Source organism: Pelophylax lessonae, assembly GCF_965119305.1.
Source record: "Pelophylax lessonae genome assembly, chromosome: 3".
NCBI lineage: Eukaryota > Metazoa > Chordata > Amphibia > Anura > Ranidae > Pelophylax > Pelophylax lessonae.
The window spans coordinates 394468504-394487228 of NC_138770.1; the positions used below are offsets into that span (position 1 = coordinate 394468504).

At 46.1% G+C, this 18725-nt stretch overlaps 1 protein-coding gene across 1 annotated transcript in view; it reads left to right on the plus strand.

Annotated features, from left to right (window-relative positions):
* Positions 1–18725, plus strand: part of AFG1L (AFG1 like ATPase) — a 206146-nt gene that overhangs the window by 165308 nt on the left and 22113 nt on the right. Inside the window, exons 9-10 of the mRNA XM_082248831.1 lie at positions 5549–5619; positions 5876–5976. Coding sequence (XP_082104957.1) covers positions 5549–5619; positions 5876–5976 — 172 coding nt within the window. The remainder of the gene's footprint in view (positions 1–5548; positions 5620–5875; positions 5977–18725) is intronic.

An 18725-nucleotide genomic window follows, 5' to 3' on the forward strand; every position in this document is an offset into this window, starting at 1 on the left:
GTAGTTAGTATAGAAGAAGAGAAGTGGGAGCTTTTTGAGCTTAGTTAGTTCTAGTTCAAAATTCAACTTTAAATGTAGTTGTATTTGTTATTTATTAAAGGGTAACTCCACTTTTGTGGGGGGGGGGGAATAGCAGAAAAATAATATAGCATATACAATTGCGACAAAAATCATATTGTAAGTGAATGTTATTAGAAATGACCTTTCCTTTTCAATCTGCAGCGCTGTAATTTTCTAAAAATGCAATGCAATATGGCTACCTTGAGTTGTTATGTACACAAAATGTGTACAGAATGCCCTGTTTAAAAAACAGAAGCTGACCTAAGCAGATGTAAACAGACACACGGTCTGTTTTTGCATCCATGTTTGCACTGGTTGTTAGGAGCCAGCACTCATCGGCTTCCTAACAACCAATGACTCATCCCTGCTGTCAGCAGGGATGAGTCATTGGTTGATAAGGAGTCGACACCCACTGGCGTCCCACAACTTCGAGTTATCCCTGCTGTCAGTGGGGAATTCCTTGCAGACAACAGAATATAAACAAAACAAAAATGCCCAAATCGCCCCCCCCCCTCCTTTCTTTAGGTCATGCATGGATTAGAGAAGGACTGCATGCCAAAAATAAAAAACAAAAATGGCATGGGATTCCCCCCAAAAATCCATATTAGTCCTTTATTCAAGCATGCAGCCCGGCAGGCCTGGAAAGGAGGGGACGAGTGTGCAAAGCACCTTGCTCCCAGTAATTGTGAGGGTGTGGGGGGTGACATATCAGAATTTAGAAGCCCCCCTTAACAAAAGGGACCTCTAGATCTTGGCATCACCCATGTGTAGTAGGGGTATATAGTACCCCTACTTATTCACAAAAAAAAAAAAAAATGTCTAGTTTAAATAAAGACACAACACCCCCGATGTAGATCCATCGTCAGTCACATCTTCCAGTGATTTAGGTCCACATCAATGATGAAAAATGACAGGAGCTGACCCGCAGGAAAAAAAAAAACACACGCCGAACCCAACCACTCCCGTCATAGAAAAACATTCCCAGTTCTCCCTGCTCCCTGAGGACCGTGATGGGGACCTTGATGTAATGGAGGACTCTGATAGGGAACCAAATTTAAGGGGGGACTCTGATGCGGATACTATTATATGCAGGGGCTCTAACTGGGATCCAAATTTATGGTAGGACTCTGATGAGGACACTGATGTAAGGGGAACTCTGATAGGGAACCTGATATAGTAGTGGACTCTGATAAATGGAGGATCCTGATGTATGGAGGATCTCCAATGTGGACTGTGAGATAAGGGGAGACTCTTGATGGGGACCCTAATAAAAAGAAGACTCAGATGAAAAAGTTGTAGACTGAATTTATTTTTATTTGACCTTCATGAATAGCCATAGTTTTTTTGTTTGTTTTACTGAAGTTCTTTCTCTCTTTCCAAATCGCATCATGTTGATTACAAAAATAAAAACAATATAAAACCTATTTATGGATTTAAAACGTATTCATTTATTTTTAAAACTGATTTTTTTTTTCAATCTGTGAATATATGTAACATATATCTTGTAGCCCTCATACTGAAAATTTGGAGACCCCTGCACTAGAAGTGAATGCTCTGGTGTCTCTAAGGCAGTGGTGGGCAACTTTCTTGATATGAGGAGCCTCAAGTGCATGACATCTCAAAGGGCCTCACATAAAATTCAGCTAATATTCAGTATCAGCAGAGACAAAGACATGGTCATGGTACAGGAAATGGTCAGAGGCTGCAGACATGATACAAGAGATGATCAGAGACTACAGACAAAATACAAGAGACTGTGGACATGATCCAGGAAACCTTCAGAGACTGTGAACATGCTATAGGAGTTGTTGGAGACAGGGGACATGCTTCAGGAGGCAGCCATAGACTGGAGATATTACATGAAACTGCTACAAACTACTACTATAGCAGGGCAATAGGGAAACACAGCTTAGTGTCTGCAAGGGATGGACAAAAAGTGCCAAAGAGCCGCAAGTTGGGCACCAGGGCTCTAAGGGATCAGTACATCTGGTCCTTGCCATTCCTCTATATAGCTACATTTCTAAACCCAAAAGCAAAAATGTCATATATTGCAGCTAACCAGTCCCTGACTGCATTAGTTTTCTTTTTTTAGGCTTTTTTGGCTATATTTTCACCTGGTGTTCTTGTGAATAATACACTTGCTCACTCCTCCTCTGTATCTGTGGAGGCAGTCACAGTTGTCGCAAAGGCTGCATTCCATGTCTGCCTTTGTTAATTTCAATTACATACGGGGGGTGGAGATTAGTGATCTTAGATTAATTTTTGCTTCCTGTCCAGTTTATAGGAAGTCACAAGGACACAGCATTTCTGGCAAGATCAAAAGATGTGTTCTGTACTTTTCTGAAAATGTTCTTAGCCTGAAAAAACAGATGCAGCCAACCACATCTAAGAACTGGTGAGCTGCCAAATATTATATTTTTGTTTATGTTCTTGTGTTTATCTTTTGAGAAATTGGTAGTATAGGATCTGCCATTCATCTCCCTTGGTAAGCTGGTTGTCTATATCCCATTGATAGGATTGCCTGTAGACATTCTATTCCCTTTGTTTCTGGAGACGTTCACCAGAGGTGTGAGCCTGCGAAATCTACTGATTGTATTAGTGTACTACTGACGTACCTGCAGAATTACTCAATTAAAATTGTGCTCTGTGCAGTGGGATTGAGCATGAGCAAGGGTTCTTGTTAATCTTTGTGAGCTTGATTTTTTCTGTTCTGTGAATCCTGTCTGCTACTACACCCCTGTTAGCTGCCTGCTTTTACCTTTCTGCTTGTGATATGTCTGTGTGATGCACCTGTAATAGGCTAAATTGGAAGTGGATTTTAGGCTGAGGATTAGGCAAAGACGTGGTCAGGCAGGCCGGCTGAGATCTAGATGCGAGGTACAAAGTCGGTATCCAGGAGAGTAGTCGGGCTGCAGGCAGAGGTCAAGACACGTACGGGCAGCAAGGTACGAAATCGGCAGACAGAAGAATAGTCTGGAAACAGGCAAGGTTCATGGTGTAAATACAGCACATAACACAGAGGCAGCTCAGACAGGAACTAAGCCAAATTAATGGGCCCACAGAACAGGAAGTGTCCGGTATTTAAAGCCTGAAATAATTGCAGATCTTCTACAGCTGGTTGGCAGGTGGAGCTAAAGTGTCCATAAGGAGAGTTGCACAGTACAAAAAAACTGCAGCAGAAACCAAGACCTTCCAGAGGCTGTATGGCTAGGTCTGTGCGCTTCCACCCCAGAGACCCGGGTTCAAACCCTGAACCGGAGCTGGTCCAACAGGTACATTACAGTCTGCCCCTTGTGCTGATTTATACAAGGTACAGTATGTGGACTGCACCCTTGCCTAACAATTAAAACTTTTCTTCGGTTGCTTATAAGTTGTTGTCAATGGGCCCAGTTAAAATACTTTGACCTGGGATGTCACCTTGCAAGACCTCTGTATAAAGGCACTCCTTAGCCTCTGTTCTTTGGGAAGGTCTACAAATACCACTGATGACACACAGTGCACACATATCTGTGACATAAAGAAAGCTGAGGTCTTCTTAGTTGCTGGGATAACTGCGTAATTTTACTTTGTGTCAGTAATGTTCCTTTAGCTCAGAATCCTGTAGCAACCAACCCAAATTCAACTTTCGTTTTCAAATAATTCAGAGTATTTTTGATTGGTTGCTATACTTTACTTATTGTACTTGCAGTGTTTAGGAGATATTCACACGGAATGCAGCCAGTGACATCACTGGCACATGCGCTTTAAAGGGATGGCATTCTGTGCCATCCCTTTAGAGCTCTTGACCATCAATGCATGCATGCCCAGGAGTGACATCATTGCGCCTCGGTCATTCAAGCAGGTGCAGACTGCGAATCCAGACAGAAGACTGGGTGAAGATGGAAGCCCTGTCAGCGGAGGCAGCTCACTGCTGGAGGGCTTAGTTTTAAAGCTAAACTCCAACTTTCTTTTCACTAGATCTGTATAGAATGATCGATCAGTCCCAGCATAGATCATATCTCTGTACCATGTTGCTCTGTTGTCTGCAGATCTCCTGATATTCTGGGTTTTAGTTGTGCTTTTGTACCATGTGACACTCTGTATATTCTAATGCAGATAGAATGCCTTCCACAGCCACTTCCTGCTTCATCTCTAGCCTAAAAAACACCCCTCACTCTGTAGTCTCAGACTCTGCCAATGATGTAACTTCCTTTATAGCTCTGATGGTGGGTGGGATGGAATACATCCTAATTAGCATTCAATCCCATCCAGTCACACCAACAGGAAGAGTCCAACCTCCCAAGTCCTTCCTCACAGATAACAGCTTTATTCAAAATCAAATAGTACACACCTTCATACACAGCCTGTTCTGATAGCTAGCTGTGCTGTGCTGTGCTGGGAGGGATGAATGGACAATTGTACACTAGTGGGCTTCACATGCCCACAATTAACATGGGAGCCTGCTGCTCGAACAATATAAAGGTTAGTTTGAGATTAATAATCTGCTATACTACAGCGACTGTTACTATCTTTAGCTTATGTAACATGGAGTAGAAAGAACTCGGGGGTTTAAAACAAATAAAAAAAAATTGTCTGGAACTCGGCTTTAAGTACAAAACAGAATGTAGGAACACCCAGCCATAGAAAATAACAAAACATCAACAGACAAAGTGCATGCATCCGTACATATATTCCAAGCAATTGCACGAAGGCACAAACTTTATCTTTGTCATTAAAATAGCCACCTTTATTGAACTTTAATTCTTATCAGAAGGGTTAGTTTTTTTCTTTCGTGATGGAAAACTAGCAGCTGATCAGCATCCGATCAGCGCTGTCAGACCACACTAGCTCAGCAGAGAGATCACTGTACTAACATCACATAGTTAGTACAGCAGTACAGCAAGCTCCTCTGTTTTTTTTTTGTTCAGTCCGCTGGGTTGAATAAAAAGAAAACTGCCTGTGTGTACCAGGCATTACTGAGTGAACCCTATGATGCGTAGCTGTGATTTGCTTATAATCCTTAAAATCTTTAATCGCAGGCACATAATGAAAGAACAATATCTATTGTGGGGAACTGGTCATATCTCCAATATACACCAAGATAAGTCCATCACACACGAATAAAAGACTTTCACTAGTCTGGTGTGTTTACTTTTGCTTTGCATTCAAAAAGAAAGAAAAGAGAAAGCCAGTAGCTTACTCTCCCTCTTTGTGTACACATAGTATTAGGAGCTTTGTTGTGCCTGTGTTGCCTCATTACTAGAAGCTGTCGGAATCACATGAGCCTTTCAGTGTATGCAAATAAGGCCAAATCATCTGCCTGCAAGTTAATATTCCCACTTTTGAAGTGCATTGTAAATGTAATGTTTGTGTTTAGAACATAACATCCTTTTCCCTTTGAATATAGATGTATAGGTGTATGGACAGGAAGCTAAGCAGTCCAAGGCAGCTGTTAGATGCTGGCTTTGAGTGTTATTAATTTCACATGCTATTCTTCTTTTCTCTGTAGCACAAGTGAAGCTGATGTGGAGGCTGTCATGGATAAGTTGTTTGATGAGCTGGCTCAGAAACAAAATGATGGTACGTAAGTTAATTTCTCTTGAAAAAGAACGCATTTAAAACACAATGCCCAATCTCCACTGACCAATTAATAAGTTCCATTGCTGTCTATGGGTTGATCCCACACTCAAGTGGCAGTCATTGTATCAGCATTTTGTCTAATTTATGTGTTGAATCATGTGCTATTATTCATCAAGCTTTGCATTTCCTAGCTGTAAGGGATGAATTTTAGGGTAATTATCCAGACAAGACTGAGCTTTTGTTCCTGTTTCCATAGTAACAAGACCAAGGATTTTGAAAGTGCAGGGCAGAGAGCTGAAGCTGAGCAAAGCCTGTGGATCCATTGCTGACTGCACATTTGAGGAACTCTGTGACCGTGTAAGTGCCCAGCAACTATAAACAAGTTAACACCCCCTCTGTTTTTCCAAGAGTTTTGTTTTTGCGTTCTCCGACCATGTTTTTCTTAAACAGTGAACAAAAGCCTGTTTTCAGGCAGCAGCACACCCACATTATTCGCTGCACAGTACAATTATTGTATGAGAATCTCCTATTTTAATGTCATTAGTGCAAAACTACACTTTTCTCCCTTGACTTCTGTAAAGGGCCGTGAACATGAAACAAATTGGCAAAGTTGACTTTTTTTTTCTTTGAAATAACTGTTAAGTGGAACATTAAAGATTTTGACTTCAGTAGAAGAAGTATGAGAAATACCTGTGTTGTTAAGGTTTACTTCCTTGCAACAATACCAGAACATGCATTAATTCTAAGAACACAGCAATGGTATGTCCCCTTAGAGCAGTGTTTCCAACCTTTTTTGACACCGGGGACCGGCTGCGTGGATGAAAATTATGCTAAAGCTTGGGGGGGGGGGTGCAGTTTTTCGTGGGCGATTTGTTGGGGCAATGGCTGGTGTTAGCGCTTCAATCATCACGACGCCATGGCTGATACGGTGTCAGGATGATTGAAGCGCATTGTTTCCATTATTACATTGTAATATAAAATTAAGTAGTTCAACTCGCCATAATGCAGAATCAGTGGGAGCTCTGAGTGTGTCACCTGCCACCAGATTCAGCTTGCCATTTGCCATCGTCGCCTGCCAACAGATGCAGCATGTCACTTGCCACCAGATTCAGCTTCTCACTTGCCACGTTGCCTGCCTCCAGAAGCAGCTTGCCACCATCGCCTGCCACCAGATGCACCTTGTCACTTGCCATGTCACCTGCCACCAAATGCAGCTTGTCACTTGCCACCTCACCTGCCACCAGATGCAGTTGTCACTTGCCATATCACTTGCCACCGGATGCAGCTTGTCACTAGCCACCAGATGCAGCTTGTCACTTGCCACGTCACCTGCCACCAGATGCAGCTTGTCACTTGCCACGTCACTTGCCACCAGATGTGGATTTTCACTTCGCATTTCACCTGCCACCAACTTCAGCTTGTCTCTTGCCATGTCACTTTCCACCAGATGCAGCTTGTCACTTGCCACCAGATGCAGATTGTCACTTGCCACGTTGCCTACCACCAGATGCCACCTTTTTGCTTGCCACGTCACTTGCCATTAGATGCGGATTGTCACTTGCCACCAAATGCGGATTGTCACTTGCCACCAGATGCAGATTGTCACTTGCCACCAGATGCAGGTTGTCACTTGCCATCAGATGCAGGTTGTCACTTGCCACCAGATGCAGGTTGTCACTTGCCACCAGATGCGGATTGTCACTTGCCGCCAGATTCGGATTGTCACTTGCCAGATTCGGATTGTCACTTGCCAGATGCGGATTGTCACTTTCCAAGTGAGGGTGGAACAGCGGCGAGAGATGATGTCATCTCTCTGCTCGCCACGCCGCACCTCAGACTGTGTTGTGTTCACAGCCGGCTGTGAGGGCGAAACAGCTGTGATGCAGGGCAGGCTGTGAGAGATGATATCATCTCTCTGCTCACCCGCTGCCACCGAACCTTTGAAAGTGCAGCCTTCGTAGCCTGGCTGCAAACAGGCCACGGCCCGGCGGCAGGCTATGGCCCGAGGGTTGGGGACCCCTACCTTTGAGAAAAGTTAGAAATTCCTTGAGGAACTGACCCATTTCTAAACACACACCTTCCAAAGACCACCCCTCTTCCTTTCACACACACCCCTTTTTCCAGCACTCCCCCTGCCCCTTTTTATCTCTTCTACATTGCCATTTCCTTTCAACCTATTCATTTCCCTATGTAGTTTAAATTCCCTGCTTCCTTCCATAGCAAACAAACAAAACAAAAAGGAAGCAGGAATGGAATGTAAGTATATTTACAGCATGATAGTCGCTCCTGTCCTGCAAAACATCTTGTCCCATCACAAAAAATGGTTTCCGGCACAATGCAGTAAATCAAACAAAACAAAATGAATCCACACTCAGTGAAAATACAAAGCAGCCACTTTGAAAACTGTGATCCAGTCAAACAAAATTATATAGAAAGTAAATCAGCGCTAAAGTGCAATAAAAACAATAATAACACATAAATTGTATGTAACATTTAGTGCAAAAATTAGTGCAGAAAAAAACAAAAATAATGTGAACAAATCGTCCAATACAATAGTGCATCAATTCTTCCAAGAAAGTTCAATGCAATCGGAGACTAAAGAGGAGATGGTAGCTTTGTTCTGTAAAGAACTATTTCTAGATTCAAGCTGGCCATAGATGAGTTGAATTTAAAAATGAATGAAAAAGTCTTAGGAAAATGTGTATGAAAATGTTTAAACATTTGTTTGTAGTTTGAAAGATTTAATTTGCTTTGTCTTTGAATTTTGGAATAAATGGACATTACTGAATGAAAATCACATACACTGTTACAAATGTTCCATCCTACTCCTACAAAATTTCTCTTCACTGCGTTCAAAAACAAATGTCAATTTGACCCACTAATGATTAGAAAAATTTGTATGTTTGTGAGTACATTTTATGACAATTCCTTAAATAAAGTGTTTTTGTGGGATAATGCACTAGGCTTGTGCGCCCTTCTGTGTTTTTTTCTTGTAGTGACTTCAGGACACCCCCAGTCCTATAGGGCAGCAAAGCTTGAAGTGTGTCCCCGTGATGTGAATTCATCTCCAACACTTGTACCCAGCTACCACAATCATGCGCAGGAGGCATTTTCTCTTATAGTTTGAGCTACCTCCTTCACTCTCCTGATGTACAGTATCTCACAAAAGTGAGTACACCCCTCAAATTTTTGTAAATATTTTATTATATCTGACAATGCTGAAGAAATTACACTTTGCTACAATGTAAAGTAGTGAGTGTACATTTTGTATAACAGTGTAAATTTGCTGTCCGCTCAAAATAACCCAACACACAGCCATTAAAGTATGAACCGCTGGCAACAAAAGTGAGTACACCCCTAAATGACATTAATGGTTATGTGTTGAGTTATTTTGAGGGGAAATTTACACTGTTATACAAGCTGTACACTTTACATTGTAGCAAAGTGTCATTTCTTCAGCATTGTCACATGAAAAGATATAATATATTTACAAAAATGTGAGGGATGTACTCACTTTTGTGAGATACTGTAGTTCATGCTGTGTACGTTTATCTCACAGCCATTGCTTTAATTTGAAATTATACTTCTCTTTTTGTCATTTCTGATGGTCCCCATAAGAGGGAACCAGCTTCCCGTTCCACCACTTCGCTCTGCTAGACAGATCTTCATTCAGGCCTATGATCTTAAAGATTGAATTCCACCATTTTCTGTTAAAGCTCATTTTTGTAGGTCCATGAGTGAATCTTGCACTTTCTGGCATCAGACAACTATTTGCCAGATTTACTAGTCTGCCACCTAATCCTCTGTTTAAGTTTTACCAGGTAAAAATGTTCAGAACTCATCTGATGCCAGCTTTGAGTGTAAGGTCCTTTTGGCACTTATATCTTTATCAATGTGTGGGCCTGTTATTGTTTTGTTGCTGTTGTCCGCCCCTCACTTGGACTGCTTTTGGCCATCTAAGTTGCCCGTGAACCTGTTAAACAAGGAAAATAGTTTTTTTGGACTTCCCCTAAAATCTGTTTCTTGGAGTTCATTAACTTCTTCCTATCCGCGCTATAGCCGAAGTACGGCTACAGCGCGGACTCGAATTTCCGGGAGGCCGTCTTTAAACGGCCTCCCAGAGACAGGCTCCGTGCGCGCTCCCGCGAGCGCGCATCAAGGAAAATCTGTGTCGGCCGTGTCCCTTGGACACAGACAATCACAGATCGTGGTAAATGGCCAATCACAGCGGCCATTTACCACGTGATCGGCCCATGCAATGAGAGATGATCTCATATGTAAACATATGAGATCATCTCTCATCGCCAGCTCTCCTTCCTCACACAGAGACTGCGTATGAGGAAGGAGCAGAGCCGATCAGCCTTTCGGGGACACAGGAATGTAATCAGGGCACTGATCACCAGTGCCCTGATTACACAAGGTAAATATAATACACTAAGTGCCCGCCATCAGTGCCCATAGTGCTGCCAGTCAGTGCCCATCAGTACCTGCTCATCTAGGCACTGATGAGCACTGACTGGCAGCACTATGGGCACTGAGTGTGGGCACTGATGGTGCTGCCCATCAGTGCTCATCAGTGCCGCCCATCAGTGCCACCCGTCAGTGTCCATCAGTGCCACCCATCAGTGTCCAGCAGTGCCGCCTCTCAGTGCCCATCAGTGCTGTCCATCAGTGCTGCCTCTCAGTGCCCAGCAGTGCCACCTCTCAGTGCTCATCAGTGCCGCCTATCAGTGCTCATCAGTGCCGCCTATCAGTGCTCATCAGTGCGGCATATTAGTACCTCCTCATCAGTGCCACCTCATCAGTGCCCATAAGTACCACCTCATCAGTGCCCATAAGTGCCACCTCATCAGTGCAGCCTATCAGTGCCGCCTCATCAGCTCACATCAGTGAAGGAGAAAAATGTATTTATTTTCAAAATTTACTCGCAGAAAATAAGAAAAACTTTTTTTTTTTCCAAATTTTCTGTCTTTTTTCTTTTTTTTTTTGTAAGAAGTAAAAAACCCAGAGATGATTAAATACCACCAAAAGAAAGCTCTATTTGTGTGAAAAAAAATGATAAAAATTTCATATGGGTACAGTGTAGCATGACCGCGCAATTGTCATTCAAAGCGTGAGAGCGCTGAAAGCTGAAAATTGGCCTGGATAGGAAGGGGGTGAAAGTGCCCGGTAGGCAAGTGGTTAAGGAACACAGGTTGCACCCCTCTACGTTTGTGATCTTACCTTTAGTACTGCTTTTTTACAAACTGAGGCATGCCAGGAGTAGGAGGGGTTATACCTGATTTGTCACAACATATTTGTCAGTGTCCAAATTTTCTTCTAGGAGGTAGTATAACTCAATGGTCTATGAATCCTGTGCCCCTAATGAATTTTAGAAAATTTTGCGGCAAGTACAAATATCCCCTTTTTTATCACACATGTAAAACCAATCCCAGCCTTCAATCTAACTTCTGTACTTGATCTTTAATCTAAACCTACTACTAAACCTGACCCCTTAAAGCTTTAACCTACCAAAACACCCACACTTAAATATAGCCTAATCCCCTAACTGTAAACCAGATTGTAATCTTTAATCTGAACCTTCTAAACCTAACCTCCAAACCGTAACATACTAATATTTAACGTTATTCCCTAACACTAAGTGCTGGTTTACACTGGTGCGATTTCTGACGCAACTTGAGTCATACACAATCGCATGTCAGGGGAAATCGCATTTTCTCTTACGTCCTCCGACAGTCGCCGCCTCTTCATATTCGTCACATATGGGGTATTAGACTTTTCTCCGAAGGAGTAGCTAGGCAACAGAATATGTTAACATTAAAGCTTTTAACATATCCCACCCTCAAGGGGTGGTCCCCTCAGTCAATACCCTCCTACTTCCTGCAACCATATCTCAGTTTCAATGTCTAGCTTGTCAGGAGTGGCTGGCTCTCTCTGTGTTGGGGCTTTGTGCCCCAGACTCTTTCTTCTTTTTTGATTTTTTGTTTGAGTTTTCTCTCTACCTTTACTTAGCTGTTCTTTTTGTCAGCGTTAGTTAGTTCTTCGGATGAAGTGGATCATGCGGGCTGGGTCTCGGGCTGATCCCCCTGGTCGCAGGTCGTGGGTCAGTGGCTTCCCAGCCTGCCATCGAGCGTCCAGCCAGGTAACGCTCCTGGCACAGTGAACGACCCATCCCTGTTCGGTGCAGGGATGATTGGTGAGGTGGCTACCTCACTGGACGCTGTGCGGTTTCTTAACCCCCATTCTGTGCGTCTTGTATGCGACTCTCCCTGCCTCATGTGCAGCGGCTTGTTCGCCTGTGCGGGTCCCCCACGCCATTGTGAGGTAAGTGTATCTATGTGGGGACCTGTCTGTCTGGGGGGGTGTCAGTCTGGGACTGTGTAACCTGCCTCTGTTCACACTGTTTGTCTCCCCATCACTCGGCTGCATGCTGTGGGCTGCAAGGGGGGGGGGGGAGCTGTGTGACACTGTGTGTGTCAGCCTTGTCAGTGTGAGAAGCTGTGTGCTGTGGGGCATGTTTTTGGGCATGTTTGGGCACTATACAGCGATCGCTGCGGCGATCTGACATGTTTTTTTATAATGACATGTGTGCATTACTGTACTGTGGAGCGGCGGTTTCAGCGCCAAACGGCGCCATTTTGCCTACACTCGCTCCGGCCGCATGTTCTACATGCATGGCGGCCATTTTCTTGTAGCCTCCCATAGGCTTTCATAGAGCGCTCTGGCAGAATCACTTCCTCTTCTCCAGGAACACCGATCGAGGCAGCAGCAGCGGCGAGGGTCTCCTCAGGTTATACCCTTCCTATCCATTGCCTGTGTCAGTTTTATTGTCCCTGTGGGGGTCTCATTGTGCTTGTGTGTGGTGCGGTGGGCTGCGCTCCCCGCGCTTGTTAAAGGGGCAGTTAACCCTTTCTTATCCGGCATTTGTAATAGGGGCAATGGATTCTCAGGAGGGCAAATTTCCTACCGCCTTGGTGGAAAGCCAGGGGACCGCTGTTTCCCCCCCAGGGGGGGGATTTAGCCACTATTGTGGCTGGCCTTGCTGCTCAGGTGCAGATGCTGGTGGCTGCTCAATCTACTAAAAGACCCAGAGTTTCTCTTTCCTCTGATTCTGAGGGTGAAGGTGATGGGGCTGTTATGGCGGGGGCCTCCTTATCGGGGTCCCGCTCCTCCCTGGATCTAGTGGGGTCCGAGGTGGAGGCTGAAGTTGAAGGGGTTGATAATTCTCCCCCTGGCTCGCCTGAAGAGCTTGCAATCATGGATGAATTGATTGCTTCCATAAAACAAACGCTGCGTTTGCAGGATGAAGTGTGTCCCCCCGCTGCCTTGGCGGCTTATGGGACGCAGAGAAAACGCAGGACGCCGCAGGTTTTTCCCTGCAATGATGATTTTCAGCGCGCTGTTAAGGAACAATGGCGCAATCTGCGCAAACCTTTTGCTGTACCAAGTAGGTCCTTTCTCGCCTTCCACTGATGAAAGGTGGTGTGTACCACCCCCGGTGGATCACGCAATTGCGGTTTTAAACAAATCCACTGCGATTCCTGCAGAGGATTCCCCTGTGTTCCGTGATGCCACGGATAGGAGATTGGAGTCTCTTGCCCGTCATACTTATTCTGTTACGGGTTCTATGCTTAAGGCTCTGTTTGCCTCTCTCATGGCGGCCCAGGCGGTCGCAAGTTGGACGCAGATGCTTAGGCGCGTCCTAGTGGCCGATTCGGCCTCGCCGGCGACCCTGGATATGGTGGATCAAATCCACCAGGGTGTCATGTATCTGTGTGATGCGGACTTGGACCTAGTCCCGTTGGCTGCACGTGTGCACAGCGTGGCGGTGTTGTCTCGCCGCCTGGTTTGGTTGAAATGTTGGTCGGTGGACCAGTCTTCACGTAAGACCTTAGCCAATCTGCCTTATGATGGGTCTCGCCTTTTTGGGGAGTCCTTGGATGTGTTGATTAAGGGGATCACCGGAGGTAAGAGCACTCTCTTGCCCCATTTCCCCAAGGCTAAGGGGGCTTCTGGGAAGAAGCATGCTTATTTTCGGCTCCCTCAGGGGTCCTTTCGTGCCTTTCGGTCGCGCTACAAGGGCATACCGTTCAAAGGTCAAGGCTCTCAGAAGAAGCCCTGGTCTGGAAAACAGAAGTCCGGTCAATCCGGATCCGCAGCCCATAACAGTGCGGCCTGAAGGGGCGCCCTCACCCAGTTTTGGGGTGGGGGGACGCTTGCTCGGTTTTCTTCAGCCCTGGTTGGCCCGCGTGCGGGACAGATGGGTTCAGGAGATCGTTCGATCTGGTTACAAGATCGAGTTGCTCTCTCGGCCGGAGAGCAGATTTTTTCCCTCAAATTTTCAACTGTCTCCAGAGCCTTTACGGGACCTGCACCTGGCGGTGCGGGACCTGCGGGCTCAGGGAGTGGTAGTTCCGGTGCCTCATCGGGACAGATTTCGGGGGTTTTATTCCAATCTGTTCACCGTGCCCAGAAAGGAGGGTAAGGTTCGTCCAATTCTGGACTAGAAGGCTCTGAACCGCTCTGTGCGGGTTCGCAAGTTCCGCATGTAATCCCTGCGGTCGGTGGTGGCTGCCCTGGTTCCGGGGGAATTCATGGCCTCCATCGATTTGAAGGATGCGTATCTTCACATCCCCATTTTCGAGGGTCACCAGAGGTACCTTCGATTTGCCATTGCGGAGGATCACTACCAGTTCGTGGTGTTGCCCTTGGTCTCGCCTCGGCTCCGCGGGTCTTCACCAAGGTGCTTGCACCAGTTCTGGCATTATTGAGGGCCCAGGGCATTTCTGTCCTGGGGTATCTGGACGACATTCTGGTTCGGTCTGCGACCAGCCAGGGTCTGGAGAAGGACCTGTCTGTCACGATGCAAACTCTGCAGGAGTTTGGTTGGACGATAAATTTTCCAAAGTCGACACTGAGTCCGTCGGTTCGTCTTCCCTACCTGGGAATGATTCTGGACTCGGTGCAGGCGAAGGTCTTCCTGCCGGAAGACAAACTCAGAACTCTTCAGGAGGAAGTCAGGTCCCTCAGGGACGTTCCGCACTCGTCTCTGCGGACGTGCATGAGATGTCTGGGATTGATGGTCTCGGCCTTCGAGGCGATTCCCTTCGCCCAGTTTCACACGCGGGGTCTCCAAGCGGAGATCCTGTCCATGTGGGACGGGCGACCTCAATCTCTGGATCTTCAAATCTCGTTGAGTCATCGCACCAGAAGAGACCTTCTGTGGTGGCTCCAGTCCCCGATGGTGTCCGGGGGCAAGTCGTTTCGTCCTATCTCGTGGACGGTGATCACCACAGATGCCAGCCTGTCGGGCTGGGGTGGTGTTCTGGGTGTTCTGTCCGCCCAGGGAACTTGGTCGGAGGGGGAGTCTTCCCTTCCGATCAACATTCTGGAATTGCGTGCGATAAATCTCTGTCTTCATCGCTGGACGGACCGGCTGCAGGGCTGCCCGGTTCGGGTGCAGACGGACAATGCCACGGTGGTGGCCTACATCAACCACCAAGGGGGCACCAGGAGTGCCCGAGCGGCTCGAGAAGTGGCCGACATTCTGTCTTGGGCCGAGACTCATGTCCCGGCGATAACGGCGGTTCACATTCCGGGGGTGGTGAACTGGCAGGCGGACTATCTGAGTCGCCAGACCCTGGATCAGGGGGAATGGTCCCTCCACCCGGCTGTCTTCCAGATGTTGTGCGCGAAGTGGGGTCTTCCAGATGTGGACCTGTTCGCGTCTCGTCTCAACAACAAGGTGAGAAGGTTCGTGGCAAGGACGCGCGATCCTCGGGCAGACGCGTCGGACGCGTTAGTGGCCCCGTGGCATCAGTACAAGCTGATGTACGCGTTTCCACCGATTCAGTTGCTGTCCAGGTTCCTTCGCAGGTTACGCTCGGAACGCAGCACGGTGGTTCTTGTGGCACCGGACTGGCCTCGCCGGTCCTGGTACGCAGACCTCGTGAATCTGGCGGTCGACGCCCCGTGGCGTCTGCCTCTTCGAGACGATCTCCTGTCTCAAGGACCGATATACCATCCTGCTTTACAGTCGCTGGCTTTGACGGCCTGGCTTTTGAGACCGAGGTCCTGAAGGAGAAGGGTCTCTCCCCAGAGGTCGTTCATACTTTGATCAACGCGAGGAAGTCTTCCTCGGGGAAGGTTTATTACCGTACTTGGAAGGCCTATTTTGCCTGGTGTGAGTCCAGGGGGTTTTCACCCCGCACGTACTCGGTTTCCCGAGTGCTGTCCTTCCTTCAAACGGGTGTCGATCAGCGTTTGGCGCTGGCTACGATAAAGGGTCAGGTGTCTGCGCTGGCCGTTCTGTTTCAACGTCCCGTGGCTTCCAACTCCTTGGTTGGCACTTTTGTTCAGGGAGTACGGCATCTGGTTCCTCCTAGGAGGGATCCTCTGCCCCCTTGGGACTTGAATCTCGTTCTATCTGTGTTACAACGTGCTCCTTTTGAACAGATCAGGGAGATCTCGTTGTCTATGTTGTCCAAAAAGGTCGCCTTTTTGGTTGCGATCACTTCGGCTCGCAGAGTGTCGGAGCTGGCGGCTTTGTCCTGCAAGTCTCCGTATCTGGTTGTTCATTTGGATAAGGTGGTCTTGCGACCTAATCCTTCTTTTCTTCTGAAGCGAGTTTCGGAATTCCATCTTAATGAGGATATTGTCTTGCCTTCGCTGTGCGCGAAGCCTAAACATCCAAAGGAGGTGAGATTACATTCTTTGGATGTTGTTCGGGCGATAAGGGTTTACCTTAGATCGACTGAGTCTTTTCGAAAGACGGACTCCTTGTTTGTTCTTCCAGAGGGTCCTCGGAAGGGCATGGCGGCGTCGGCCTCTACCATCGCCAAATGGATCAGGCAGACCATTGAACAGGCCTATGCCTTGCAGGGGAAGGTTCCCCCTGTGCCTGTGAAGGCGCACTCTACTAGATCTCTGAGTACGTCTTGGGCCTGTCGTCATGGGGCTTCTGTAGCCCAGGTGTGTAAGGCGGCGACTTGGTCGACCGTGCACACTTTCACAAAATTCTACAAAGTAGATGTTCAGGCATCGGCGGATGCTTCCTTTGGCCGCAAGGTTCTTAGTGCGGCAATTCCCTAGGGTCCCTTGTTGGGGACCTCTGGCTGTTGGGATAAGTTTTTTATCCCCTGGTTATTTGTCTTTTCCTGGGTTGTTGCTCCTGTTGAGCAATTATTTTTCCTGTAGCCCAGCTGGTTTCCTTCCTTTGGTAAGGTTCCTTTCTGTGATGCGGAGACTGCGTTGCCTTTCGGCGCGGATGCGTTTCCCACCCCTCATGTTTGCACTGCTTTGGGACGTCCCCATATGTGACGAATATGAAGAGGCGGCGACTGTCGGAGGACGTAAGAGAAAACGGAATTTTTGTAAAATCTTACCTGTAAAATTCCTTTCTCTGAGTCCTCCGACAGTCGCCGCCCCCGCCCCTCTTTTGGGGTTTGGTTGTATACTCTACTGCTATTCCACTGAAACTGAGATATGGTTGCAGGAAGTAGAAGGGTATTGACTGAGGGGACCACCCCTTGAGGGTGGGATATGTTAAAAGCTTTAATGTTAACATATTCTGTTGCCTAGCTACTCCTTCGGAGCAAAGTCTAATACCCCATATGTGACGAATATGAAGAGGCGGCGACTGTCGGAGGACTCAGAGAAAGGAATTTTACAGGTAAGATTTTACAAAAATTCCGTTATTTTCAATGGTGCCTGTTCACATCAATGTGACTGTGTGGTGCAATTTTGGAAAAGGTTTGTGTGATACTTTGGCTCCATAGAATATGCTAACCACATCCAAAGTCACACTACATAATCAGAGTGAAATTGCATAAGAAATGCATTGCAGTAGTGTGAACTAAACCTAAACAAGAACATAATGATTACCACTCGTATTTCACACCAGTATCTCTTATTAACCCCCTTATAGTGGAGTGCAGTGCTCTCTCCTACTCCACCCTACCATGATTTTACAGCTTGCATTTAGTACTGCTATTATGGCACTGTTTACCTCCAAACATTGGATTAATACAGCAAGACGGAAGCATTATTGTGTCTCATACGAATAACACAGCAAAACATGACTCTTCTTGTATAGTATATTTACTGAATTCAATTGCAGAAAAACATGTAAGATTATAGCAAAGTGGCATCCACACCTCAATGCATTTTACCTTTTTTTAATTTTAACAAAATAGCAACTGACTGACAGGAGTTGGAAAAATTTCCTGCCAAATTTTGTCCTATAAAGTACATGGTGGTTTTGTTTTCTTGTTATATACAGCATAAAAGTGGTGTGCTGAGTCTTTTGCCTACGAACTAGACAGCCACTAATTTAAATCCCCAACTGGCCATAGACAGTGCAAATTTCTTTCCTACAACCACAGCAGGAAAGAAATTTGCACGATTCCCCAATCAACACAGACAGTGCTGACAGACATACAGTGGCTTCTGCAGAGCCATTGTATTCCCCTGGTGGGGGAAGCCGTCTTCACCGGGAGAAGACAGTGATCATTGCTAGTGGCTATTGCAGCCACTGGTTATAATCGCAAGTAAAATCCAGCATCGACTGACCAACTTGGTACATTCTGCCTGCCCATACACAAATCGAATTTCGGCCGGTTCCTGCCAAACCGGCCAAGAAATCGAACCATCTTTGGCCAGACTTACTGGGATGAAAAATGTAATGTGTATTTCATATATTTTTATCAGTTACATGTAAATGCATCCTGGCCTGTTGCAAGTAACTTTATGTATGCACAGGTGAAGTAATGATTGTGTCAGCAGTGCTGCTTAGGTATTTTTGTGGTTATCCACAAAACACAAACTTTTGGTTGGACTTCATCATAGGTTTGGAAAATGCTTCAGTAGTAGATACTTATCATGTCTTACTGCTCTGGATCAGTCTATTTGGCCTGGATTAGTAGTATTTTAGTATTTTTAAAGAGGTCTGTCAAAATACAAATTTGGAAGCTGCCATTGCTGACTTGTAATAAATGTATTGAATGGCGCAAGCTCCATGGCTGTCATTCTGACCCTAACTTCTACTGTTAATGAGTCTTTGACCTGGAACAAGCATGCAGCCAATAGACTCCTAATATTCCATACTT